Source organism: Coccidioides immitis (assembly GCF_000149335.2).
Source record: "Coccidioides immitis RS genomic scaffold supercont3.1, whole genome shotgun sequence".
Lineage (NCBI taxonomy): Eukaryota > Fungi > Ascomycota > Eurotiomycetes > Onygenales > Onygenaceae > Coccidioides > Coccidioides immitis.
In genome coordinates, this window is record NW_004504310.1 from 4,693,976 (window position 1) to 4,712,122 (window position 18,147).

Here is an 18,147-nt window from a genome sequence, read left to right on the forward strand (position 1 = left end):
CTTATTGGTCAACTGAAAACGTCATGGTTGACCGGTCTTGGCGCCAAGTGTTATTGGGAAAATAGTTATTCCATTCCGATTCCTCCAGCCAGGGGAAACTTCTTCACCAACTAAGCACTACATTTGTATTGGGAATTTTGTATAACCAATAGTTAAGTTATCTAACATTTTAGATCCCAAAGTTTTGCTCGCTACATTCGCCCATCCATTTCTGCCTCACTGAACGCCATCCCATATGGTTATGACTTGAAAACTTCAGAGAACAAGCTTTCACCATTACCAGCAAAGCAGACTATCCTGGGTATACATCACCAAATGCTAAAAGATGAGCCGCACTCCTTATCCTGCATTTCTCTATTTAAACGACACGGCCCTTGACTTGCTTGAAGTCTTTGACCTTGATGTCTCTCCAGACGGCTGTTGAGACAACTGCCAAGCTCAAGATAGCCGTAGCGGCAATAAGCATGTATTTTTGGGCATCGCCGTAGGCTCTGTTGATGGCGTTCCTAGTTGGACTGCCCACAGGGTATGATGACTGGATCGCCACGTCGCCGTAGATTGCCGTGAGATTACCCTGTGATTCCGGCGGAAGATATTCGGCAAGCTTCTTCGGGAAGACTCCAGTCCAAACGGCGGTGGCAATCGTGCTCCCAACAGCACCCCCGATATGAGAAAACATGCCCTCGATGGCAAGCACGACTGCGACAAATTGATGAGAAGTCGCTGCCATGACGGCCATTTGTTCGCAGATAACAAGTGTACCACCGGCAAATGCGATAAAAATCTGACACATGACGATGTAGCCGACGTTGACATCTGGTTGACGGAACCTGATCATCAAGCCCACCCCAAGGATTGTGAAAGGAACGCCGAACCACACGGCCAGCCATTTGAAACGACCGCTCCAACGGATCAAGATACCGACAACTATGGCCCAGAGGCAGGAGCCTATGCTGTAAATGTTGCGGATATAGCTTGCGTGTGTGACGCTAAGGTTGTTAACAACCAATAGAAACGAGAAGAAAAAGCTATTCCAGATGTAGAAGCTGACGAAGAGAACGCCCGCGAGAATGCACGCTCCGAGAACAGTGCGATCCGTCAGAAGGTCGAACGGGATAAAGGTGACAGGCGCGAAAAGCTTCTCGTATAAGGCGAATGCAATAACGAGGAGACCACCGAATATAATGAGACAAAGCACCAGCGGTGATTTCCAGCCATCGGCCTGGTAGGAATAAAGACTGAATGGAAGGAGGAACATCGCCAGACCGCTGGTGATAAGGAGTAAACCAATAATATCGAACTCGAAGAAGTAGTATTTGAGGGATTCCATTGTGGTGCGGTTGCTTTCCCTCTTCGGTAGTAGTCCGACTTTTTTTGCTTTATTATAATTGTACATAAATAGTCCGAAGAGAAGCGAGCAGACGACTGGGACCACGATGGCAAAGGTGCCGAACCCCCATCGAAACCCAGTGTGCTTTAAGAAGCTCTCTGCCATTGGCCCGCTAGCCCAGGTCGTGACAATGTAGGGAGAGGACGAAAACGCAAACATCAGAGCTCGATTTTTCAGGGCCGATGTATCAGCGATGAAGATAGAAATGGTATACGACACTCCATTATACCTAGTAGCATGCTTTTAGCTGGAGCACTTGGCCGTCAGGGAAATAAAAGTACCTACCCAACCCAATAGAAAACTTGAGCAGCGGCAAATGTTTGGACATTGTTGCAGCCCGCCATCATGATAAGTCCCATGGTCATCATAATCACCATAAGTCCAAAACCTTGGGGGCGACCCCAGATATCAAGGATCTTTGCCAGAGGCAATTTGAAAAGTCCACCAATGAGACTTGCCATAATGTCCGTGGCAGCAGTCAACGAATGCCTCTGGAAGTTACTGGTTACGAACGGCGTTAATGCGAACGACATTCCTGACTGCAGCGAATCTAGAAATGCGATCACCCAAATTCTTCCCGGGATATTAGTGACCAGGAATGATAATGATACTTTGAGCTGATTAACTTACAATATGTAGGCCGCAATTAGGTGGTATGTGCTCCAGACAGTTGTCATAGCTTGCATATCCTGCACACCGGTTTGGGCATCTTTCGAGATGTCCTCGCTGTCGCTGTGCGAGGTAGCATCATCTTTACCAGCCTCTGCATCGGTAGGCTTCGTATCGGCCTTTTCAGCCACAGGGACTTCAGGCTTCGTGTGCGAAAGGAGAGACCTCATGCTGGCAAATGCATAAGACTCTCGAAATGAATGCAAAAATCTTTCCCTTTGGAGACGAAGGAGCGGGAATACAGAGACTTTGAAACCGCTTGAGTTTGCCTTTCGCACAAGCCCGAGCGTGATGATGAGGATAGGGACAGAGCAAGCTTTCTTGTGGGAAGTAGCTAAGGTTAACTTAAATAGCAAGGCGACATGCAGCTCATCCTTGCTTTGATGCCATCAACCCCCAATGCCGGTAAGTTTATTCCGCGTGTCGTCTCGGTTTGTGGTCATTGGAGCTGGACACCGAGCCCACATTACCAAATATATTTTAGAAACCGCTGCACGGAGTATAGACAGCTATTAGCTCATCTATCCCTTCCCTTGGCATCATCATTTTTTAGTCCTTCTTCAAGGTCTTTTACTTTGTATTGGCTACTGAAAAATTTGTGCGCCAAAAATCCCGCTCGAGAACGGAGAGCCAAATGGGGGGAAGGCTACCGTAGCTGCTCAGTCATGCAAAGCATTTCCGATAGTATCCCCATGCTTGCCGGTTGGTCAAGGGCCCTTCCGGTGTAGAGGAAAAACAAATCTTTTCCTCTGGCTTTGTGGCTGCAAGGTGATGGCTTTGTTCATAGACCATGACTCAAAATAGAGTTGCTAGCTTGCTTGTTTCCCGCCATGCCAAACTGTCGTGGCAGTGGCTCTCCAAATCCCGAATGTTGCTTTCAAAGGTGTCAAACAAAAACAACAAGCTCATCCTGAACTTTGGGTGCGTTCTCAATGGGCTTGGCGTCGATTTGGGTGGGTCTCAGTTGTATTTTGATTAGTGTTTTACAACCTTAGTACATACCGTAAATTCCGTACGTGTCATACTCCGTACACAAGCGCGTTTTGTCATGCCTCGGTTACGTATCCGTATCCGTAATTCGGCTTTTCGGTCGCTTCAGGCACGCTAGAGGGAGCCACGGGCCAGAGCATTCAGGCTCAGGAACAAGCCCGATAAGGCCGTATGCGAAAGGAATGACATCCTACCTAGGTAGGGTGAAGATTACCTAGGCATTCGACGGCGTCTTGTGCAACACTCCGTCCACCGCTAAATTTTGCAGCCTCCGCCTCTGTGGACATGTATTCTAGGCTGGACCCGTGGCAAATTCCCATAAAGCCGTAGCGAAGTTCGGGGCAAAGAAAAAAAATTTCAAGAGTAAAAGATCACTTTCCACCCGTCTCTCTCCCTCAAATCAGAGCGGACTTCAAACATGACCTTCACTTCGAAAGCCGCCGAGCTTCCGCTCGTAAGACTACCAGAACCGTATCGAACAAAATATGAAATCTGGCAGAGTCCATCTCGTTCGAACGGGCGGATATTCCAACTTCGACTGTCAAGCGAGCAGGATAGCAGCACAAGCCAACCCCCAGAACCGCTTCACAATGATACACTCCTCTTCAGCGAGCTAATATCAAGCCCCCAATCCCGCCTACCATCCGCGTCCGATAACACTGACTGGGCTCGTGCCTGCAGATGTTTGGTGTCCTTCATTACGTGGGACGGAGAGACTGCTCCCACCGTGGGCCAAATTTGGATCATAGTATACGCGATTCTGTCAGTATGGCCTGCCGAGGAGTATTTCCGATTAAGTCTTTCGGGTGCGCAAAACGATCAGCTGCGGGAGGAAATATCTGCCACAGGCCTTGGAAGACGTTTTCCAGAACGTGCCGGATCGGAGAAAGTTGAGGATGTGATCATATCGAGGGCAGCTTTCTGGCAAGGAGCTGCATCGCCATTCGGAAACCGTCCTGCCTGGGTGGCACAACGACAAGGAACGGATAGTTCCAGGTTCCAGGCCACAGATTATCCAGCTTTCCCGCTACAGTACACCATTACGACGGAGTTCTCTAACCGTCCCGTACATGTGCAGCATCCCGTTCGGCCAGCAAAACCTGCCCGCGGAGCAACCATATACAGTCGCTATATCCCACATTTGGACGAGTTTTTCTCCATGGTGCATCTTGACTACCAGGATGAAACCCACCTCGCTCTATTCCATAAGTGGCAAAACGATCCAAGGGTTGCAGTAAATTGGAACGAAACTGGAACATTGGAGGAGCACCGAGAATATCTGCGAAAAATCGACCTAGATCCTCATCAGATGGCGGTCCTCGCTAAGTTTGATGATAACTATTTTGCTTACTTTGAAATATACTGGGCCAAGGTAAATGCTGACCCCACTCTGTTGCGCTTTTTGAGAGGGTGAAAGACTCTAGACCACTTTCCGAATATCACTGACACCCGGGGTTCGCAGGAGGACCACATGGGAACGTATTACCCTGCTCTTGACTGGGATCGGGGTCGCCATTCGTTAGTAGGGGACGCAAAGTTTCGAGGTCCTCATCGGGCGATGGCTTGGTGGACAAGCCTGATCCATTACATATTCCTCGATGAGCCGCGAACGACATGCGTCGTGGGAGAGCCTAAGGCCACGAATGAGCCAGTGTTGGGATACGATGCTGCTCATGGATTCCATATCTATAAGTGGGGTGATCTGCCGCACAAGAGGTCAGCAATGGTTAGGTGTGAACGCATACGGTTCTTCGAAATCGTCAATTTTGGAAGTGTAACAAGCAGCGGAACTGCAAAGTCCACCAAGCCCAAGCTGTAGTACTAGTAGTAAATAGATTGGATGGTTGAAGAATGTGTTGATGTTTTGGTCTCTGGTGCGAAGTCCGACAAAAAAAAGGAGAGTTAACTATATGTAGTTAGAGTAACTGAACTAGTTAGCCAAGGTCGTCGCTCTCTTTGGGTTCATCATTGCAGATCATCGAGGTGGTGCTGACTAAGTTCATCACGAGACATGCTCACTTCGCCTGAGGTCGAGCATCAGGGGCAGTGAAACATCAACAACAATACAATCTGAGAAGACTCCGCGAAATCATTATATTGTTCAAAAGGAATGTTCTGCGCCTCTAGTCTATCTGTGCTACCAAAGTCTTTCCCAAGTCCCTCAATACTTGCTTCTGAATTTTACCACTTCCCGTCAGCGGCATCAAGGGAGGAAGACAGGGATCGTGCCCAAATACAAAGACATGCCTAGGAGCCTTATGTCTTCCAAGGGTTTGCCTCGTCCAGTTCCTTACTTCTTCGGCTGATGGGGGAGAACTGCCTTCCTCGAGAGACAAGAACGCTCCAACAACTTCGCCATAATGGCTATCCGGCATTCCCACTACCGCAGCCCGCGAGATCGCTGGGTGAGCCGCAAGCCGCTCCTCGATCTCCAAGGGATATATATTTTCGCCGCCCCGAATTATAATGTCTTTGAAGCGTCCTGTGATGGTGCAGTACCCTTCACTGTCAAAGACGGCCTCATCCCCTGTCCTTAGCCACACTCTCCCATCCTCGTCGCGAATCAGGGATTCTGCGGTTTTACTAGGGTTGTTCCAATATCCTCTGAACAATTGATAGCCCGCCATGCAAAGCTCTCCTCGTTCACCAATTCGAACGGTTTTGCCCGTCTGCGGATTAATAATCTTTGCGCTTGCATGTGGCATCACCTTACCAACTGTAGTCAAACGTCGATCGATTGAATCGCTGGTGATCGCGTTAAAACACGTCGGAGAAGCTTCGGTTAGGCCGTAGCTGCTGGTAAACTCCGTCATATTAAGCTCATCTATTAACCGCCGCATCAATGGCCGGGGTACCGGTGCGCCTGCAATTATCCCAGTTCTCAGGAATGTGCAATCAAATCCCTCAGGCCGTGGATGTGATAAGATCGACTCAAACATCGTGGGAACTCCATGGAGTCCAGTGCATTTCTCGTCAGAAATCGCTCTTAAAACAGCTTCTGGATCAAAGGTCTCTCCTGGATATACAATCTTGGCCCCGTGAGTTATACAGGCAAGGAGTCCGAGCACTAGGCCGAAACAATGGAATAAGGGCGGTGGACAACACAGGACATCTGACTGCGTGAAGTCCATACGATCTCCAATAAATCGAGAGTTATTAACCAGGTTACTACCGATAAATTAGGTGATTGCTCTAGCTCATAAACGATCAATGGGTTCATACTAATGAGATAACATAGCTGCTTTCGGATTTCCCGTGGAGCCACTTGTGAACTGAAGATTGCAAACGTCTGACGGCGAAAGTTCCTCTTGCCGGCGCTGAACGGCATTCATTGGGACAGATCGACCTGCATATTTCACGTCGTCATATATTTCAAAATCTCGATATCGGCCCCGTATCATTATTGTTTGCTGAAGCTCGGGAAGGTCGTTTGAACGCCCAAGTGGTGTTTTCAGGTTGCTCAGTGCATCGAGGAGGCTATGTCGCCCGATTCGCGGTACAATAAACAGTAATTTGCATCCTTTTCCCTCATTAGCACTCCTGCTGCTTGCGACGAGCTGATCTCTATAACATACCGACATGCTTGAGCGCATACATCAATTCTGGGCAGGTATAGGTGTTATTGATAACAACCAGAATCGCCCCCACCCGGGCCGCCGCAAAAAACAAAGAAACGTATTGTTCGCAATTGCCGGCCATCACACCGATGCGATCTCCACGTTTGATTCCCTTGGCTAGCAGTCCACGCGCAAGCTGGTTGCTCTCATCTTCTAAATGTCCGTACGTCCACCTAGCACCCGTCCAAGGGCAGACAAGACATTCGGAATCCCGGTATCGCAGGCATTGGAAGGACAACAGCTCGCCGAGTGTCATATCCCATAGAAGGGTATCAATTGGGCCATGAACGATAGACAGTTTGTGCGCATCTGTCTGGTCCGATGGTGCTTGGATATGGTCTAATGTCTGCTGCAGCCGTAGCAGTGGTGTCTGATATGATGTTGATGTTAGTGCTGTCGTCATTTTCGATATGCTCCTAGTTGCTGTGTTACAGTCACTTGTCTAGGACCCTCTTGAGATTATGTGTGCTTTACTCCGTACATGAGTACGAGTTAAACACGCTTACTCGGCTCTTCCGGTGATATATGCCCACCAATCTTACGATTTTAGCACATAAATGCGCGATAGAGTCGGACATGGAAGCGCCAAGGCAGCTACGGGTTTAATCTTTTAACTTTTCTAGGTTCGCTTATTCGAGCTGAGGGCAGGTTTGGTGCTTTAGTCAGTCGACCGAGCAATTGCCCCGGCTAACGGAAAACGTAAATTTGGAGAAAATCTGCGTTTCTCGTGTGGTGTTGTTTAATGTCTTCCAATCCGGCGAGTATTCGGGGCCCGGATCCCGGTTTCGGACCTACGTTCTTCTCAACTGATATGAACTCGGTTTGAATTTCCAATGTCCCACACGCCCTATGAAATCATCCTTACATTCTCGGCCGCACGCTTTGGAGCTCTGCAAACAAAACGTGGCCGCTGGTTGAGATTCTTCTATCGCAAGCATATTCCACTCCTGTTAATACAGCAGCGACAAGACACGGTTACATCTCGGGCCTTGGTACCCCAGCAAGGAAACGTGTTCTGGAACGGGGACGAAGAGCCACATTGTTTTTATGGACAAAATGTTCTGTATTTTTCCGAACCCCACTTGGGGGTTGTATATCTTTTTTTTTCTCTTTTTTTTTTTTTTTTTTTTTGTTTTTGCCCCTTTTCCACTCAGAAGTCCAATCTTCGGTGGGTCTGTTAATTTTTTATCAGATTGACCTTTTGGGTTTGCGACTTTGGGTTGTGACCGTGACAATAGCTTATCTGATCCTGACGGACGCGTGTTTTTAAGTTATCAGATCCGCGCGTATTTTAGTACCAGCGTATATTACCTCGCGTAATATTACTTCACCGTTTTGCTTACAATACATACGATATCCGCAAGTGGACCTCACCTTTTCGCCGGGAATCACAAGATTCCTCAGGAACCTTCCAGCCCGACATGCGATGTTTCAGTGAATTTTGCACCCCGCAGTTTACGAGACTGAGCTAAAATTTCTTTGCCTTTTTGCCTTGTTTTACATTGCTTTTGCGGGATAGACATGGAGCATTTGTCCAGCCTGCCATACTCCCAGTTATCGTGGTGGAGTGATGTACGGAACAGGTTTTCCGCTCCAGTTCAGAGAGACATGGAGCTAGTTATCCCTGTGGCAATGATCGGGAAAGATCCGCACCAGCAACAACACAGACCAAAACCATGGATCCTTCTCCTAGAAACAAGCCCGCGGAACCTTTGGACGGCCCAATGGACCGCTTCGCCGAAAGCACTAAGGACCGCAGGAGCAGAGGGATTGTCTGCAATTTCTCTGCGCAATATCGAATCGTTACTCCACCCACCAGCCTGTTTTGAGGGTTGATTTGTAATCGCGCGGTGTGCAATCTGACGCGGTCTGCCTTCTTGAGACGTCAATCTCCGCGATATGCACAACCCTCTGTGTCGTGGGATGCCGCCATATAGTTGCATGGATGTGAAAATGAAAAACTGCTAGATAAACTCTCAGTGAGACAGTATATACAGGAATCCGACCAAAAAATTGACATCCTACCTATCTCGCGGATTGGTTAGACATTGCTTTTTCCATCCCATCTTCCGATCAAACCTCTCTATAAGCCGCCAAGCTAAAAATCCGATTTGGACCAAAAATAAATAAATTTTTATTTTCCACCTGTTCCCTACTGTCTTCCGTAACCTGTTCCCCCTGCGGAGAAACTACCTTCAATATTGCCTCTGCAAGCCGCTACAGCTGACCTGGCTAAGGGATCCTTGTACTAGAAAATCCGGCCAATGCCGTGATTAACAGAGTGGGCTCACTGCTTGGACCTGGCCACTTCCCCGGAGACATGTTACAAATTTAACCCGAACCGTGCCGCACATCTACTTGGGCAGTAGTACTTCAGGGTTGTAAAATCACAACTCGGCTAATTGTCTGTGGCCTACTCAATTCTCAATTTTCCCTTGTTTTCAGCGCATCAATTGACTTCCTCTTGTCCCTTTTTGTGACCATCCTCCATGGAGACCACCCTGAAAACCAATACTCCTATCCGCCACTCTCCGTCTCCTTCTCACGAAGGAGGAAGCATGTCTACCGGCTCTGGGAGCAGCGAGCCGTATGACATAATCTCGGTCGGGTTTGGCGCATCTGCGCTCGCCATTGCCATTGCAATGCGCGATCGGGGTGTGCAAGCGAAGGTGCTCTTCTTGGAGCGGCAATCGGAGTTTGGATGGCACACGGGCATGCTCCTCCCTGGGACCAAGATGCAAATCTCCTTTTTGAAGGATCTGGCAACATTGCGAAATCCGCGGTCTCATTTCACATTTCTCAACTATCTACACACGAAAGGCAGGTTGGTCCACTTCACCAATCTCTCGACCCATACGCCCTTCCGCGAAGAGTTTAATGATTATATGAAATGGTGTGCTTCGCACTTTGCCGATTGGGTGCAGTATGACCAGGAGGTTATGGGTGTAACGGCCGTCAGTTCGCAGCCCGGCTGGCCTGCCGAGCTATTCAGGATCGTTGTCGGCGACCGACGCTCTGGAGAAGTGAGAGAGCTTTACACAAAGCATGTCGTGGTAGCTACTGGTGGCGAACCTGCAATTCCTCAGTTCCTTCCACAAGAATGCCTCTATAATACTGTCATCCATTCATCGGGTTACCTTAATTCTATTACTGAACTCTTGAAACACGAGGCCGCTGAGTATCGCGTTGCGGTTGTTGGTGGAGGACAAAGTGCGGCAGAAATATGCGAAGACCTTTCATCAAGATATCCAAGGTCTAAAATCAGTCTAATTGCCAGAGGCGCATCCTTGCGGCCCAGCGACGACAGCCCCTTGTGAGTCATCTCTTTCTACTTCCTTGATACGGAGCCAGCCCAGGATCTAATTTCTCGCTCAATACCTACTAGTGTCAACGAAATTTTTGACCCTGAGAGCGTCGATACCTTCTATTCTCTTTCGTCCTCTCAACGTAAACAACAGCTTCAAGAAAATAAAGCTACGAACTACAGTGTTATTAGACTACCATTATTGGAGACCTTGTACGAGAAATTGTACCGCCAAAAGCTCCAGAATCCGGATCAGTCCACATGGCCTTTCCGCCTGATAACAAACCGAGAACTCTGTGGTGTCAAACAAGTTATTTCCGACGCCGGAAGAAGTCAAGTCGAACTCCAGTTCAAGAACACTATGACGGGACAAAGTGAGACCCTCGACAAGTATGACTTAGTCATCCTTGCTACCGGATACAAACGCAACCCTTTTACGACTGTTTTGAAGCAACTGGAGCCAATCTTGGAGACCGGACCTGCCGGGGAACAATTCTGCGTAGATCGAAAATATCGGTTGGCTTTCCTCCCTGGTAAAGTACGACGTGATGCTGGAATATGGCTTCAAGGATGCTGCGAAAGCACCCACGGAGTAAGTTCATTCTTCAATGGGTGGTTTCTGGTTCTATTGCTAACGATCCGGTCTTTAGTTAAGCGACAGCCTTCTCTCTATCCTGTCCGTCCGTAGTTCTGAACTTCTTGACGCCATACTCTCGAGCAGCAAGAGGTCAGAACAATTTGCAAAGTTATAATTTTTCTTTCTTTCTTGAGCGAGTCACTGTATCCTATGGGAAAAAGTTAATGCGGGTGCGGGGACAATTTTCTGGTCTCGTTTCAAATGTTTCGGATTTCGAGATTGTTCTCCAACAGTTCACTAGTTGTTTGCGTGCTTGAAGCCTCTTGCTTTTCTCCAGTTAAACATGGTTCGATTTCTCTTCGAAAATACAAAGCTCAAAAGTACTGTATCATTCCTCACTGCTATTTTGATCTTTGTTCTCCTTATCAGAGAGCTGCCCGGCTGCGTGGAGCAAAAACCTGCTGTCGCCCCACTGCTGCCCGTCATCATCCGTGCAACGATCTGATAAGACAAGTCTCGGCCACTCGACGTTTATTTCCAGAATACTCCGTACAAGCGTTGCATACGCCGTCACTTAGGTGTAGTAATTACAATACGCGAATTAGTCATCTGATCGTGTTTGGTAACTAACTCCCCAATTTCCTGATCTGATAACCTAAAATCAACCGACAAAAGTTTATTGGATCTGATATAACCTTTGTGGGCTCGCGGGATTGGAGGGACGCACGCTCTTGTTATCGCCAAGGATGGTTCGAAACACCCGATGGAACATTTTGAGGCGCTAAAGATTTTTTTTTTCTCTTTCCGAACTCGGGCCCATGGTTATCCCCTGGGGTGGTTGATCTGATAAGCCCTGAGTGGGGCTGTCACAAAATGGCTCGTTATTGCGAAGCGGTTGGAGCAACTCGATCACGGCAAGGGTGAGGATGATCTCTGGCGAAGATTGCCGTCGAAATGCCGGCTTCAGCTAAAATTACCGGGAAGTCTGATTGCGCCCTGTGGAGTTGGGAGACTGTGCTTCGCATCAGTAGTTAACTATTCGACACATCAGGCCTTTGAGTAACCGATGGCACCTCTCTTTTCCTTCCTAAAGAGACTCCTAGCCGAGGTGGCTCGTCTCTTCTCCCAATATTCCAAACGCTTCTTGCTCTCGATGATGCACACCAGCGCAAGGAGTCCCATTGCTTCCAGCAGGACGCCATACAGGGTCCTTGTTGCTGGAGGATCGTATGCTGGTCTGTCAGCAACGCTGAATTTATTAGACCTATGTCATGGGAATCCTACTCGTTTCTCTGCCGCTCGGTCTCCAGAGGTAGCAACCTCTTCAAACGAAAGGCTTCCAGTGCAGATCACCATAGTGGATGAAAGAGATGGTTATTGTGAGTGGCTAAGGTCTTGCTAGATTTCATAGCAGCTAACCTCAAGTTCAGATCACCTTATTGGAGCACCGCTTGTGTTTGCTTCACAAGATTATGCTCTAAAAGCGTGGAAGAAATTTCAGGATATCCCCGCCCTCCAAACACCCGAAGTGAAATGCGTCCAAGGTCGCGTCATCGCCGTCGATCCCGAAAGCAAAACAGCTACGGTTCTAGAAGCTGCGACAAATAACGAAGTTGAAGAGAAATACGATTACTTCGTTGCAGCAACTGGACTCTCCAGAAGCTGGCCCAGCGCGCCACAGTCATTGACTAGAGAGGAATATCTGTTAGAGACGAGGAAACATATCAAACTCCTTGAAAACGCTCGGGAGAAGATTGTCATTATCGGCGGAGGTTAGGGTTCCTGAACCGGCTTTATGTCTATTTATAACTAACACGTAGCTATTAGGTGCCGTTGGGGTTGAAATGGCTGCTGAACTCAAACTTGCACAGCCTGATAAGTGCGTTACCTTAATCCATTCCAGGCCGAAACTCCTCTCCTCAGAGCCGCTTCCAGACGATTACCGCGACAATGTCTTCTCGCTCCTCCAGGAATCCGGCGTCGAGACGATAATGAATTCGCGAGTCCTGGAAATTGCACCAGAGATGAGAAGCGGCTTTGCTCCGAGCACCACGCTTAAGCTTGAGGATGGTAGAACCATCAAAGCTAGCCATGTTGTCAGCGCAATTTCAAGATACAGACCGACCTCCTCTTATTTGCCTAGCGAAGCTGTAAATGAGGATGGCTATGTCAAGATAACTCCAAGGTATAGAATGACAGTCTACCTTCAACACGTAAGCTAATGAGGAGGACAGACTGAACCTGGCCACAAACATTGCCAATGCCAAATACCACTTTGCGGCCGGCGATATTGCTCTGTGGTCCGGAATTAAAAGAGCAGGTGCCGCAATGCATCAAGGACATTATGCTGCCATAAATATATACCAGCAAATATGTAGTGATCTCTTTGCCAAAACGCCGAAATTTGTTGAACTTGATCAAGCGCCACCAGTGATTTGTATCGCGATCGGAAAGCAAGCGGCTTCTTGGAGTGAAGAGGACGGCACCCTTTCCGGAACGGACGTATTGAACCTTTATTTCAATGATGACTTGGGATATAATAGTATGTCGCCTTATATCCGGTTCTGAAGATCATTTATGTTTGCTGACATTGATCCCTTAGTTTGCTGGAATTACATGAAGCTAGGAGAACCCCCGATCACCGAATGATTACTCTTTGAGACTGTTATTTTCAATGGCGTTAGTTAGGGCATGGAACGCAAAACGGACTTTATCAAATTCGATCGAGTGGAAATAACGCGGTATTTAGGTGTAACTGGAGCATAACCTTGAGATTAAATGCAATATATTGGTAATTCCCGTTAGAAGGTCGAAATGTTAGCGATGATAGAAACGATAGGTCTATTAACGTGCACCCTTATTCCCAAAAAAAAAAAAAAAAGCCGAAATCAAATCTAGTCTATTTTGCTGATAGCTTTGCCCCATCCACTGCCTGATGCAAAGCATTTACTCTGTAACTCTCACTTTTATCCATCAACTCACGATGCGTTCCCCTATCGACGCATCTCCCATCCTCAATCAAAAATATAACGTTCGCCTTTTGTATTGTATTTAGTCGATGGGCAATAGCAATGACGGTAATTCCCTGTGCTGCTTTTTCTAGCCCATTCTGCAATAACCTTTCGGACTCTGCGTCCAAAGCACTCGTCGACTCGTCAAGCAATAGAAGCCGTGGCTTTCGAACCAGCGCACGAGCAATAGCCAAGCGCTGTTTCTGTCCACCGGACAACTGGCTGCCATTCGGACCACAGTACGTACCATATCCTTCCGGCAGCTTGATAATAGTATCGTGTATATTCGCAATCTTACATGCTTCCTCAATCTCGGCATCGCTCGGTTCGTGCCCAGGTCTGGCACCTAGAGCAACATTGAACCGAATACTGCCGTCGAAAAGCACATTGTCTTGAGAAACAAGTGCAATATTGTTTCTGAATTCGACCCCTTCGTATTTAGAGATATCCTTATTATCGATTTGGATAACACCGGAACTTGGCGTGTACATCCGCTCCACCAGCGATATTATGGTTGACTTCCCAGCACCGCTTGGGCCAACCAAAGCGGCAAATTGTCCCGGTTGTATGCTTAAGTCTAAGCCTTGGAGTACCTGGACATCTGGCCGAGCAGGGTAAGAAAATGTGACCTGCTTGAATGCCACACTTATCCCGCCTCTATTGGTATCCAAATTTTTCTCTACCGTTAGAGAAGGAGCTTCAATGTCCCTCCTATTTCTACGGTTCTTCGAGAGTTTGCTGTTTGAACCGAGATCCAGGAGGTTCAATATTCTGTTTATCGCCGTGAATGCTCGCGAAACATCAGGGGCGAGGGTAAACATTTGACCCCAAAGCTGGGCACTGACAAGCAAGGCCACAAGAACGATAAAAAACTGCGCTTGCGAATAATCCCCTGATATAACCCGCCTCGCACCCCACCAGTAAGCCAAAGCGTAAAGAAAGTTGCTCAACCCGTACGAGATTGCTAGCCATAAACTCGCGTAAGCGCTATGCTTTGTGACAGCCTTTGTTGGAGCTTGCAATGAGCGGCGATACGTATTAAATATTTCTTGTTCGAGAGAAAATGACGACACTGTTTTGATTGAATTAACAGCTTCGATTGTAATAGCAATTGATTTTGCGAAGGCTTCCGCATGGTGCTGTTCAAATCGAGCAATTTGGATAACTCTCATGGCACCCGCACCAAGCATCAGTGGAACAACAGCCAGGAAGACCAAGGCAATCTTCCACGCAATAATATGCGTCAAAATAACTGCTGTCAGAAAATTGACAAGCACGGAGACGAGATTTCCAACCAAGGATCCGGTGAGTCCTGAAAGTGCATTTCCATCTTTCGTAATAAGCGTGAGTAACCGAGACGGCGTTCTCCCGTTTGATTCATGCCACTGGAGATCCTGTTCCAGGAGCGCACGAAACGAGAGTACTCTGATTTTGTAGACAATTTTTTCTGCAACGAGCCCGAAAAGAGACCAGCTGGCAAAATTTGCGAAGAATTCGATAATAGCCAGCACAAAGAACATCAAGCCATAGAAATTTCCCGCCCATCTTATTCTGCTTTCTCCCTTGCATGGACTCAAATCTCCTATAGTATGTCCGAAAACTGCAGCACAGGCAGAGTAAGTCCCACCAACGATGATTGCCGCAACAAATGCCAGAAAGAGTACGAGAATATATGGTCGAAAAAAGCCCCATAGCACGCTGCATGTTGCACTGAAAGGTCTTTCGGCCCCCAATCCAGCGTCCTCTTCGTCCGTAGCGGGCTCAACAGGATGCGTTTTCTCTGCTATGGCGTAATCCTTGTTCAACTGCTCATCTGCCGTGAACGTATACTCATTTGACAGCTTCTCTGGTATGTCTTCGAGAGTGACATCGGTGACCAATGAATTACTTGATTGACCGTCCTCTTCAACGTGTACATTCAGATTTTGAAGTCGAATCAAGTCGGCATATGAGCCTTCTTGGGCTAGCAATTCAGTATGCGTACCCTGTTCAACAATCTGGCCGTTCCTCATTACGATAATATTGTCTGCATTCCTTATAGTTGAAAGGCGATGGGCAATAGTTACCAGAGTTCTCCCAACTGCCGCTTTTTCCAAGGCAGCTTGAACTCTTTGTTCACTTGCCGAGTCCAACGATGCGGTAGCTTCATCCAGGATTAAAATCTTAGGATCTTTGATCAGAGCTCGTGCAAGAGAAATCCTTTGCTTTTGGCCTCCGCTGACTAGGCTGCCACTAGAGCCCACAAGGGTACCAAATCCATACTTGAGGCGCGAAACAAATGTGCTAACATCAGCTATAGTCGCCGCGTTTTTTACCAGCTGCACTATTTCGAGTACTTCTGGGCCATGGGATTCTGCGGCTCGATCTAAATCCTGACCTTCCCGGATAGCTGCAGCGACTTCGGAAAGTTTCGCGCCCTGTAGGGTTTGCCTTAGGTGAGAATGGGCCGGCGAGTTAATTAGGCCCAAGGCAATATTTTCAAAAATAGAGCGTTCCAGGAGACAGGGCTCCTGCTGTACAAGACTGACGTAGCTCCTCAAAAATTGCACACCGATATCCTTTATATCGTGTCCGTCGATCATTATACAGCCGTCATCTGGATCATAGAACCGCATCATCAAGCTTGCGACGGTCGACTTGCCGCTCCCCGATAGGCCCACTATTGCGGTTTGCTTGCCTTCCGGGCAATTAAAAGAGACGTTCTGCAGCACCGGTTTATCTGGCCGCGAACCATAAGTGAAAGAGACGTTCTGTAGCTGAATGTGTCCAACGACGTTCGGAATGCCTTGGTTAATGTTTTCGTTTGCCCCGTTAATTTTTGGCTTCCTATCAATATCTTTCTCCAGCTGTTGAAAAGCCACACTCGCAGAATCAAAAAATTGGAAAAATGGCGCCATCGTGCTAAGGATCAAAGATGCTAAGGGAAATGAAGTCAGTAACCAAATGCAATAGTGCTGTCGAATCAGACACACCATCTACTAAAATAACAATGACCGTATATGTAGATCCAACGGTGGCCCCCGTGCCACCGGAAGCCACTGAATCCGCAATCTTTTTGGACCCCAACCAGTACGCAAGTGCATTTGCAGAATATGCAATAAAAAAAAGCAATCCCGCCTGAATCGCTGCAGCAATAGCCTTTTTTATTCCCGCTATTTTCGCTCTCCCGAGAGAGTTTGAAAATTTCGATTCCAGGCGAGTATTTGCCGTCAATGCGTGTACGACCATAATATTCGATAAGGCTTCTAAAGCGACAGATGTTGACGAAGCCACGTTCTCAGTAATTCGACCGGTGTATTTTTGAACAAAGTAGCTACCGACGAGGGACATGAGCATAAACGCCGGCAGGAGGGAGACGAGTGCCCCTCCGAGTTGAGCATCTTTCGTGAAAGCGACAACATATCCAGTCACGAAAAAAGAGATGCTGTTTAAAACAAGTCCCACTTTCTCAGAGGTTCCATTTTGAATGGTCGCGATATCTCCATTGAGACGAGAAGATACTGCACCAGCGGGCAAGTCGTCGAAGAAGGCGACATCCTGATTCAGGAGGGCCTTGAAGTACTTTTGGCGAATTCTTTGCGCAAGTCTTTCGCCTGTCAGACTCCAACAAACGATGGAAATATATGCCAAAATTAAGTAGGCAATTCCAATATAGACAACTTTCAGCACTTGTTCGTTCACGGCAGACTGATAAGAAGAAGGACTTGTGAATCCTGCGTTGCAAGTCGCAGAGTTAAGGTCATCAACCACCTGGCCAAAGAGTACAGCCAGCAGCGGAAACGAAACCCCAGACGCAATGGCAGCTATTACACCGCCAAGTAGAAGCAGTATATCATAGAAAGTAGGATCCGCGTATACAAAAAGCCTTAGATATGATGTAAACGTTCGCGTACGGCTCTATACATGTTTGTTAGCACTCGCACCGAGATCAACCCTACTGTGGCGTCTATACCTTTGGAGCTTTTGAAGAATTGTCACTCGACTCTCCATTAGTGGCAGTCATGATCAAAGCGAGGTGTCTTCGATACCACTTTGGATGATGATCAGGCGATATTCGTCACTGAATATCAAATGCTCATCTTTCATACCATAGCCAAGTCAATCATCCATTTTGAGAGCTGTTGAGCAGGTCGAATACGAGCCTTTCATCGCAAAAAAAAGCTCACTACGAAGTACATTCAAGGACAAAGGCCTAGCTTCTACCACTTGAATCATATAAGCTTGGCAACGATCCGCTCCCCGGCGTTGGGTCGTGACCGCTAAGGAAGGTGTATGGTATGGTATGGTATGGTATGTGTTATCTGTACAGCCCGTGACAATTACAGTATCGAAATACAGGCCGCGTATGGAATGTATTGTACTGCGCTAAACCGGTAAAGAGGGCCATAATCTTATCAGATTATCGCCAAGCCAAGCCATTGTGTCAATTGCTTGCCGGTCCGGGTTTAGCCGTGTAAATTTTGTCCCTGCATATCAAACTCAATTTGCCACTCTAGCGATCAGATAAGATAAATCCCGCGTGGCGCTCCGGGATTGTCCGTGGAGGAAGGATTAAAGTTATCTGATCCGTCCCATGTTCGCCGGTGGAG

At 47.6% G+C, this 18,147-nt stretch overlaps 6 protein-coding genes across 6 annotated transcripts; 3 read left to right on the forward strand and 3 right to left on the reverse strand.

The window, feature by feature from the left end:
• Nucleotides 1–104: 104 nt before the first annotated feature.
• On the reverse strand, nt 105–2,587 carry CIMG_01436 (siderophore iron transporter). Its single transcript, XM_001247664.2, has 3 exons — nt 2,021–2,587; nt 1,676–1,963; nt 105–1,619 (listed from the first exon to the last, which is right to left on the reverse strand). Exons 1-3 carry the CDS (start codon nt 2,227–2,229, stop codon nt 359–361), a joined length of 1,758 nt encoding a protein of 585 aa, XP_001247665.1. The 5' UTR covers nt 2,230–2,587; the 3' UTR covers nt 105–358.
• Nucleotides 2,588–3,007: 420 nt separating this feature from the next.
• Nucleotides 3,008–5,010, forward strand: CIMG_01435 (acetylase). The gene is made up of 2 exons (XM_001247663.2): nt 3,008–4,421; nt 4,512–5,010. Exons 1-2 carry the CDS (start codon nt 3,468–3,470, stop codon nt 4,866–4,868), a joined length of 1,311 nt encoding a protein of 436 aa, XP_001247664.1. The 5' UTR covers nt 3,008–3,467; the 3' UTR covers nt 4,869–5,010.
• A 110-nt stretch (nt 5,011–5,120) lies between these two features.
• CIMG_01434 (long chain fatty acid-CoA ligase) lies at nt 5,121–7,194 on the reverse strand. Its single transcript, XM_001247662.2, has 3 exons — nt 6,625–7,194; nt 6,272–6,569; nt 5,121–6,217 (listed from the first exon to the last, which is right to left on the reverse strand). Exons 1-3 carry the CDS (start codon nt 7,067–7,069, stop codon nt 5,173–5,175), a joined length of 1,788 nt encoding a protein of 595 aa, XP_001247663.2. The 5' UTR covers nt 7,070–7,194; the 3' UTR covers nt 5,121–5,172.
• A 1,672-nt stretch (nt 7,195–8,866) lies between these two features.
• On the forward strand, nt 8,867–10,874 carry CIMG_01432 (L-ornithine 5-monooxygenase). Its single transcript, XM_001247660.2, has 3 exons — nt 8,867–9,979; nt 10,052–10,562; nt 10,621–10,874. Exons 1-3 carry the CDS (start codon nt 9,156–9,158, stop codon nt 10,720–10,722), a joined length of 1,437 nt encoding a protein of 478 aa, XP_001247661.1. The 5' UTR covers nt 8,867–9,155; the 3' UTR covers nt 10,723–10,874.
• A 598-nt stretch (nt 10,875–11,472) lies between these two features.
• Nucleotides 11,473–13,457, forward strand: CIMG_01431 (pyridine nucleotide-disulfide oxidoreductase). The gene is made up of 5 exons (XM_001247659.2): nt 11,473–11,926; nt 11,978–12,319; nt 12,375–12,732; nt 12,782–13,089; nt 13,150–13,457. The coding sequence occupies exons 1-5, from the start codon at nt 11,614–11,616 to the stop codon at nt 13,194–13,196; spliced, it is 1,368 nt and encodes a 455-aa protein (XP_001247660.1). The 5' UTR covers nt 11,473–11,613; the 3' UTR covers nt 13,197–13,457.
• CIMG_01430 (ABC multidrug transporter) lies at nt 13,298–17,727 on the reverse strand. The gene is made up of 3 exons (XM_001247658.2): nt 17,511–17,727; nt 16,531–17,455; nt 13,298–16,475 (listed from the first exon to the last, which is right to left on the reverse strand). The coding sequence occupies exons 1-3, from the start codon at nt 17,559–17,561 to the stop codon at nt 13,447–13,449; spliced, it is 4,005 nt and encodes a 1,334-aa protein (XP_001247659.2). The 5' UTR covers nt 17,562–17,727; the 3' UTR covers nt 13,298–13,446.
• Between the last annotated feature and the right edge of the window lie 420 nt (nt 17,728–18,147).

What these genes read in the sequence shown, in the direction of transcription:
- CIMG_01430 (XM_001247658.2), bottom strand. Translation starts at nt 17,561, where the DNA reads ATGACTGCCACTAATGGAGAGTCGAGTGACAATTCTTCAAAAGCTCCA. An exon ending in ATTCTTCAAAAGCTCCAAAG is followed by an intron (nt 17,456 to 17,510) that starts GTATAGACGCCA and finishes AAACATGTATAG; the next exon opens with AGCCGTACGCGAACGTTTAC. An exon ending in CATTGTTATTTTAGTAGATG is followed by an intron (nt 16,476 to 16,530) that starts GTGTGTCTGATT and finishes CATTTCCCTTAG; the next exon opens with CATCTTTGATCCTTAGCACG.
- CIMG_01434 (XM_001247662.2), bottom strand. Translation starts at nt 7,069, where the DNA reads ATGACGACAGCACTAACATCAACATCATATCAGACACCACTGCTACGG. An exon ending in GTATGCGCTCAAGCATGTCG is followed by an intron (nt 6,570 to 6,624) that starts GTATGTTATAGA and finishes ATGAGGGAAAAG; the next exon opens with GATGCAAATTACTGTTTATT. An exon ending in GCAGCTATGTTATCTCATTA is followed by an intron (nt 6,218 to 6,271) that starts GTATGAACCCAT and finishes ATTTATCGGTAG; the next exon opens with TAACCTGGTTAATAACTCTC.
- CIMG_01431 (XM_001247659.2), top strand. Translation starts at nt 11,614, where the DNA reads ATGGCACCTCTCTTTTCCTTCCTAAAGAGACTCCTAGCCGAGGTGGCT. An exon ending in TATGTCAAGATAACTCCAAG is followed by an intron (nt 12,733 to 12,781) that starts GTATAGAATGAC and finishes TGAGGAGGACAG; the next exon opens with ACTGAACCTGGCCACAAACA. An exon ending in TGATGACTTGGGATATAATA is followed by an intron (nt 13,090 to 13,149) that starts GTATGTCGCCTT and finishes TTGATCCCTTAG; the next exon opens with TTTGCTGGAATTACATGAAG.
- CIMG_01432 (XM_001247660.2), top strand. Translation starts at nt 9,156, where the DNA reads ATGGAGACCACCCTGAAAACCAATACTCCTATCCGCCACTCTCCGTCT. An exon ending in CCCAGCGACGACAGCCCCTT is followed by an intron (nt 9,980 to 10,051) that starts GTGAGTCATCTC and finishes AATACCTACTAG; the next exon opens with TGTCAACGAAATTTTTGACC. An exon ending in GCTGCGAAAGCACCCACGGA is followed by an intron (nt 10,563 to 10,620) that starts GTAAGTTCATTC and finishes TCCGGTCTTTAG; the next exon opens with TTAAGCGACAGCCTTCTCTC.
- CIMG_01436 (XM_001247664.2), bottom strand. Translation starts at nt 2,229, where the DNA reads ATGAGGTCTCTCCTTTCGCACACGAAGCCTGAAGTCCCTGTGGCTGAA. An exon ending in CTAATTGCGGCCTACATATT is followed by an intron (nt 1,964 to 2,020) that starts GTAAGTTAATCA and finishes TATCCCGGGAAG; the next exon opens with AATTTGGGTGATCGCATTTC. An exon ending in CAAGTTTTCTATTGGGTTGG is followed by an intron (nt 1,620 to 1,675) that starts GTAGGTACTTTT and finishes GCATGCTACTAG; the next exon opens with GTATAATGGAGTGTCGTATA.
- CIMG_01435 (XM_001247663.2), top strand. Translation starts at nt 3,468, where the DNA reads ATGACCTTCACTTCGAAAGCCGCCGAGCTTCCGCTCGTAAGACTACCA. An exon ending in TTGAAATATACTGGGCCAAG is followed by an intron (nt 4,422 to 4,511) that starts GTAAATGCTGAC and finishes CGGGGTTCGCAG; the next exon opens with GAGGACCACATGGGAACGTA.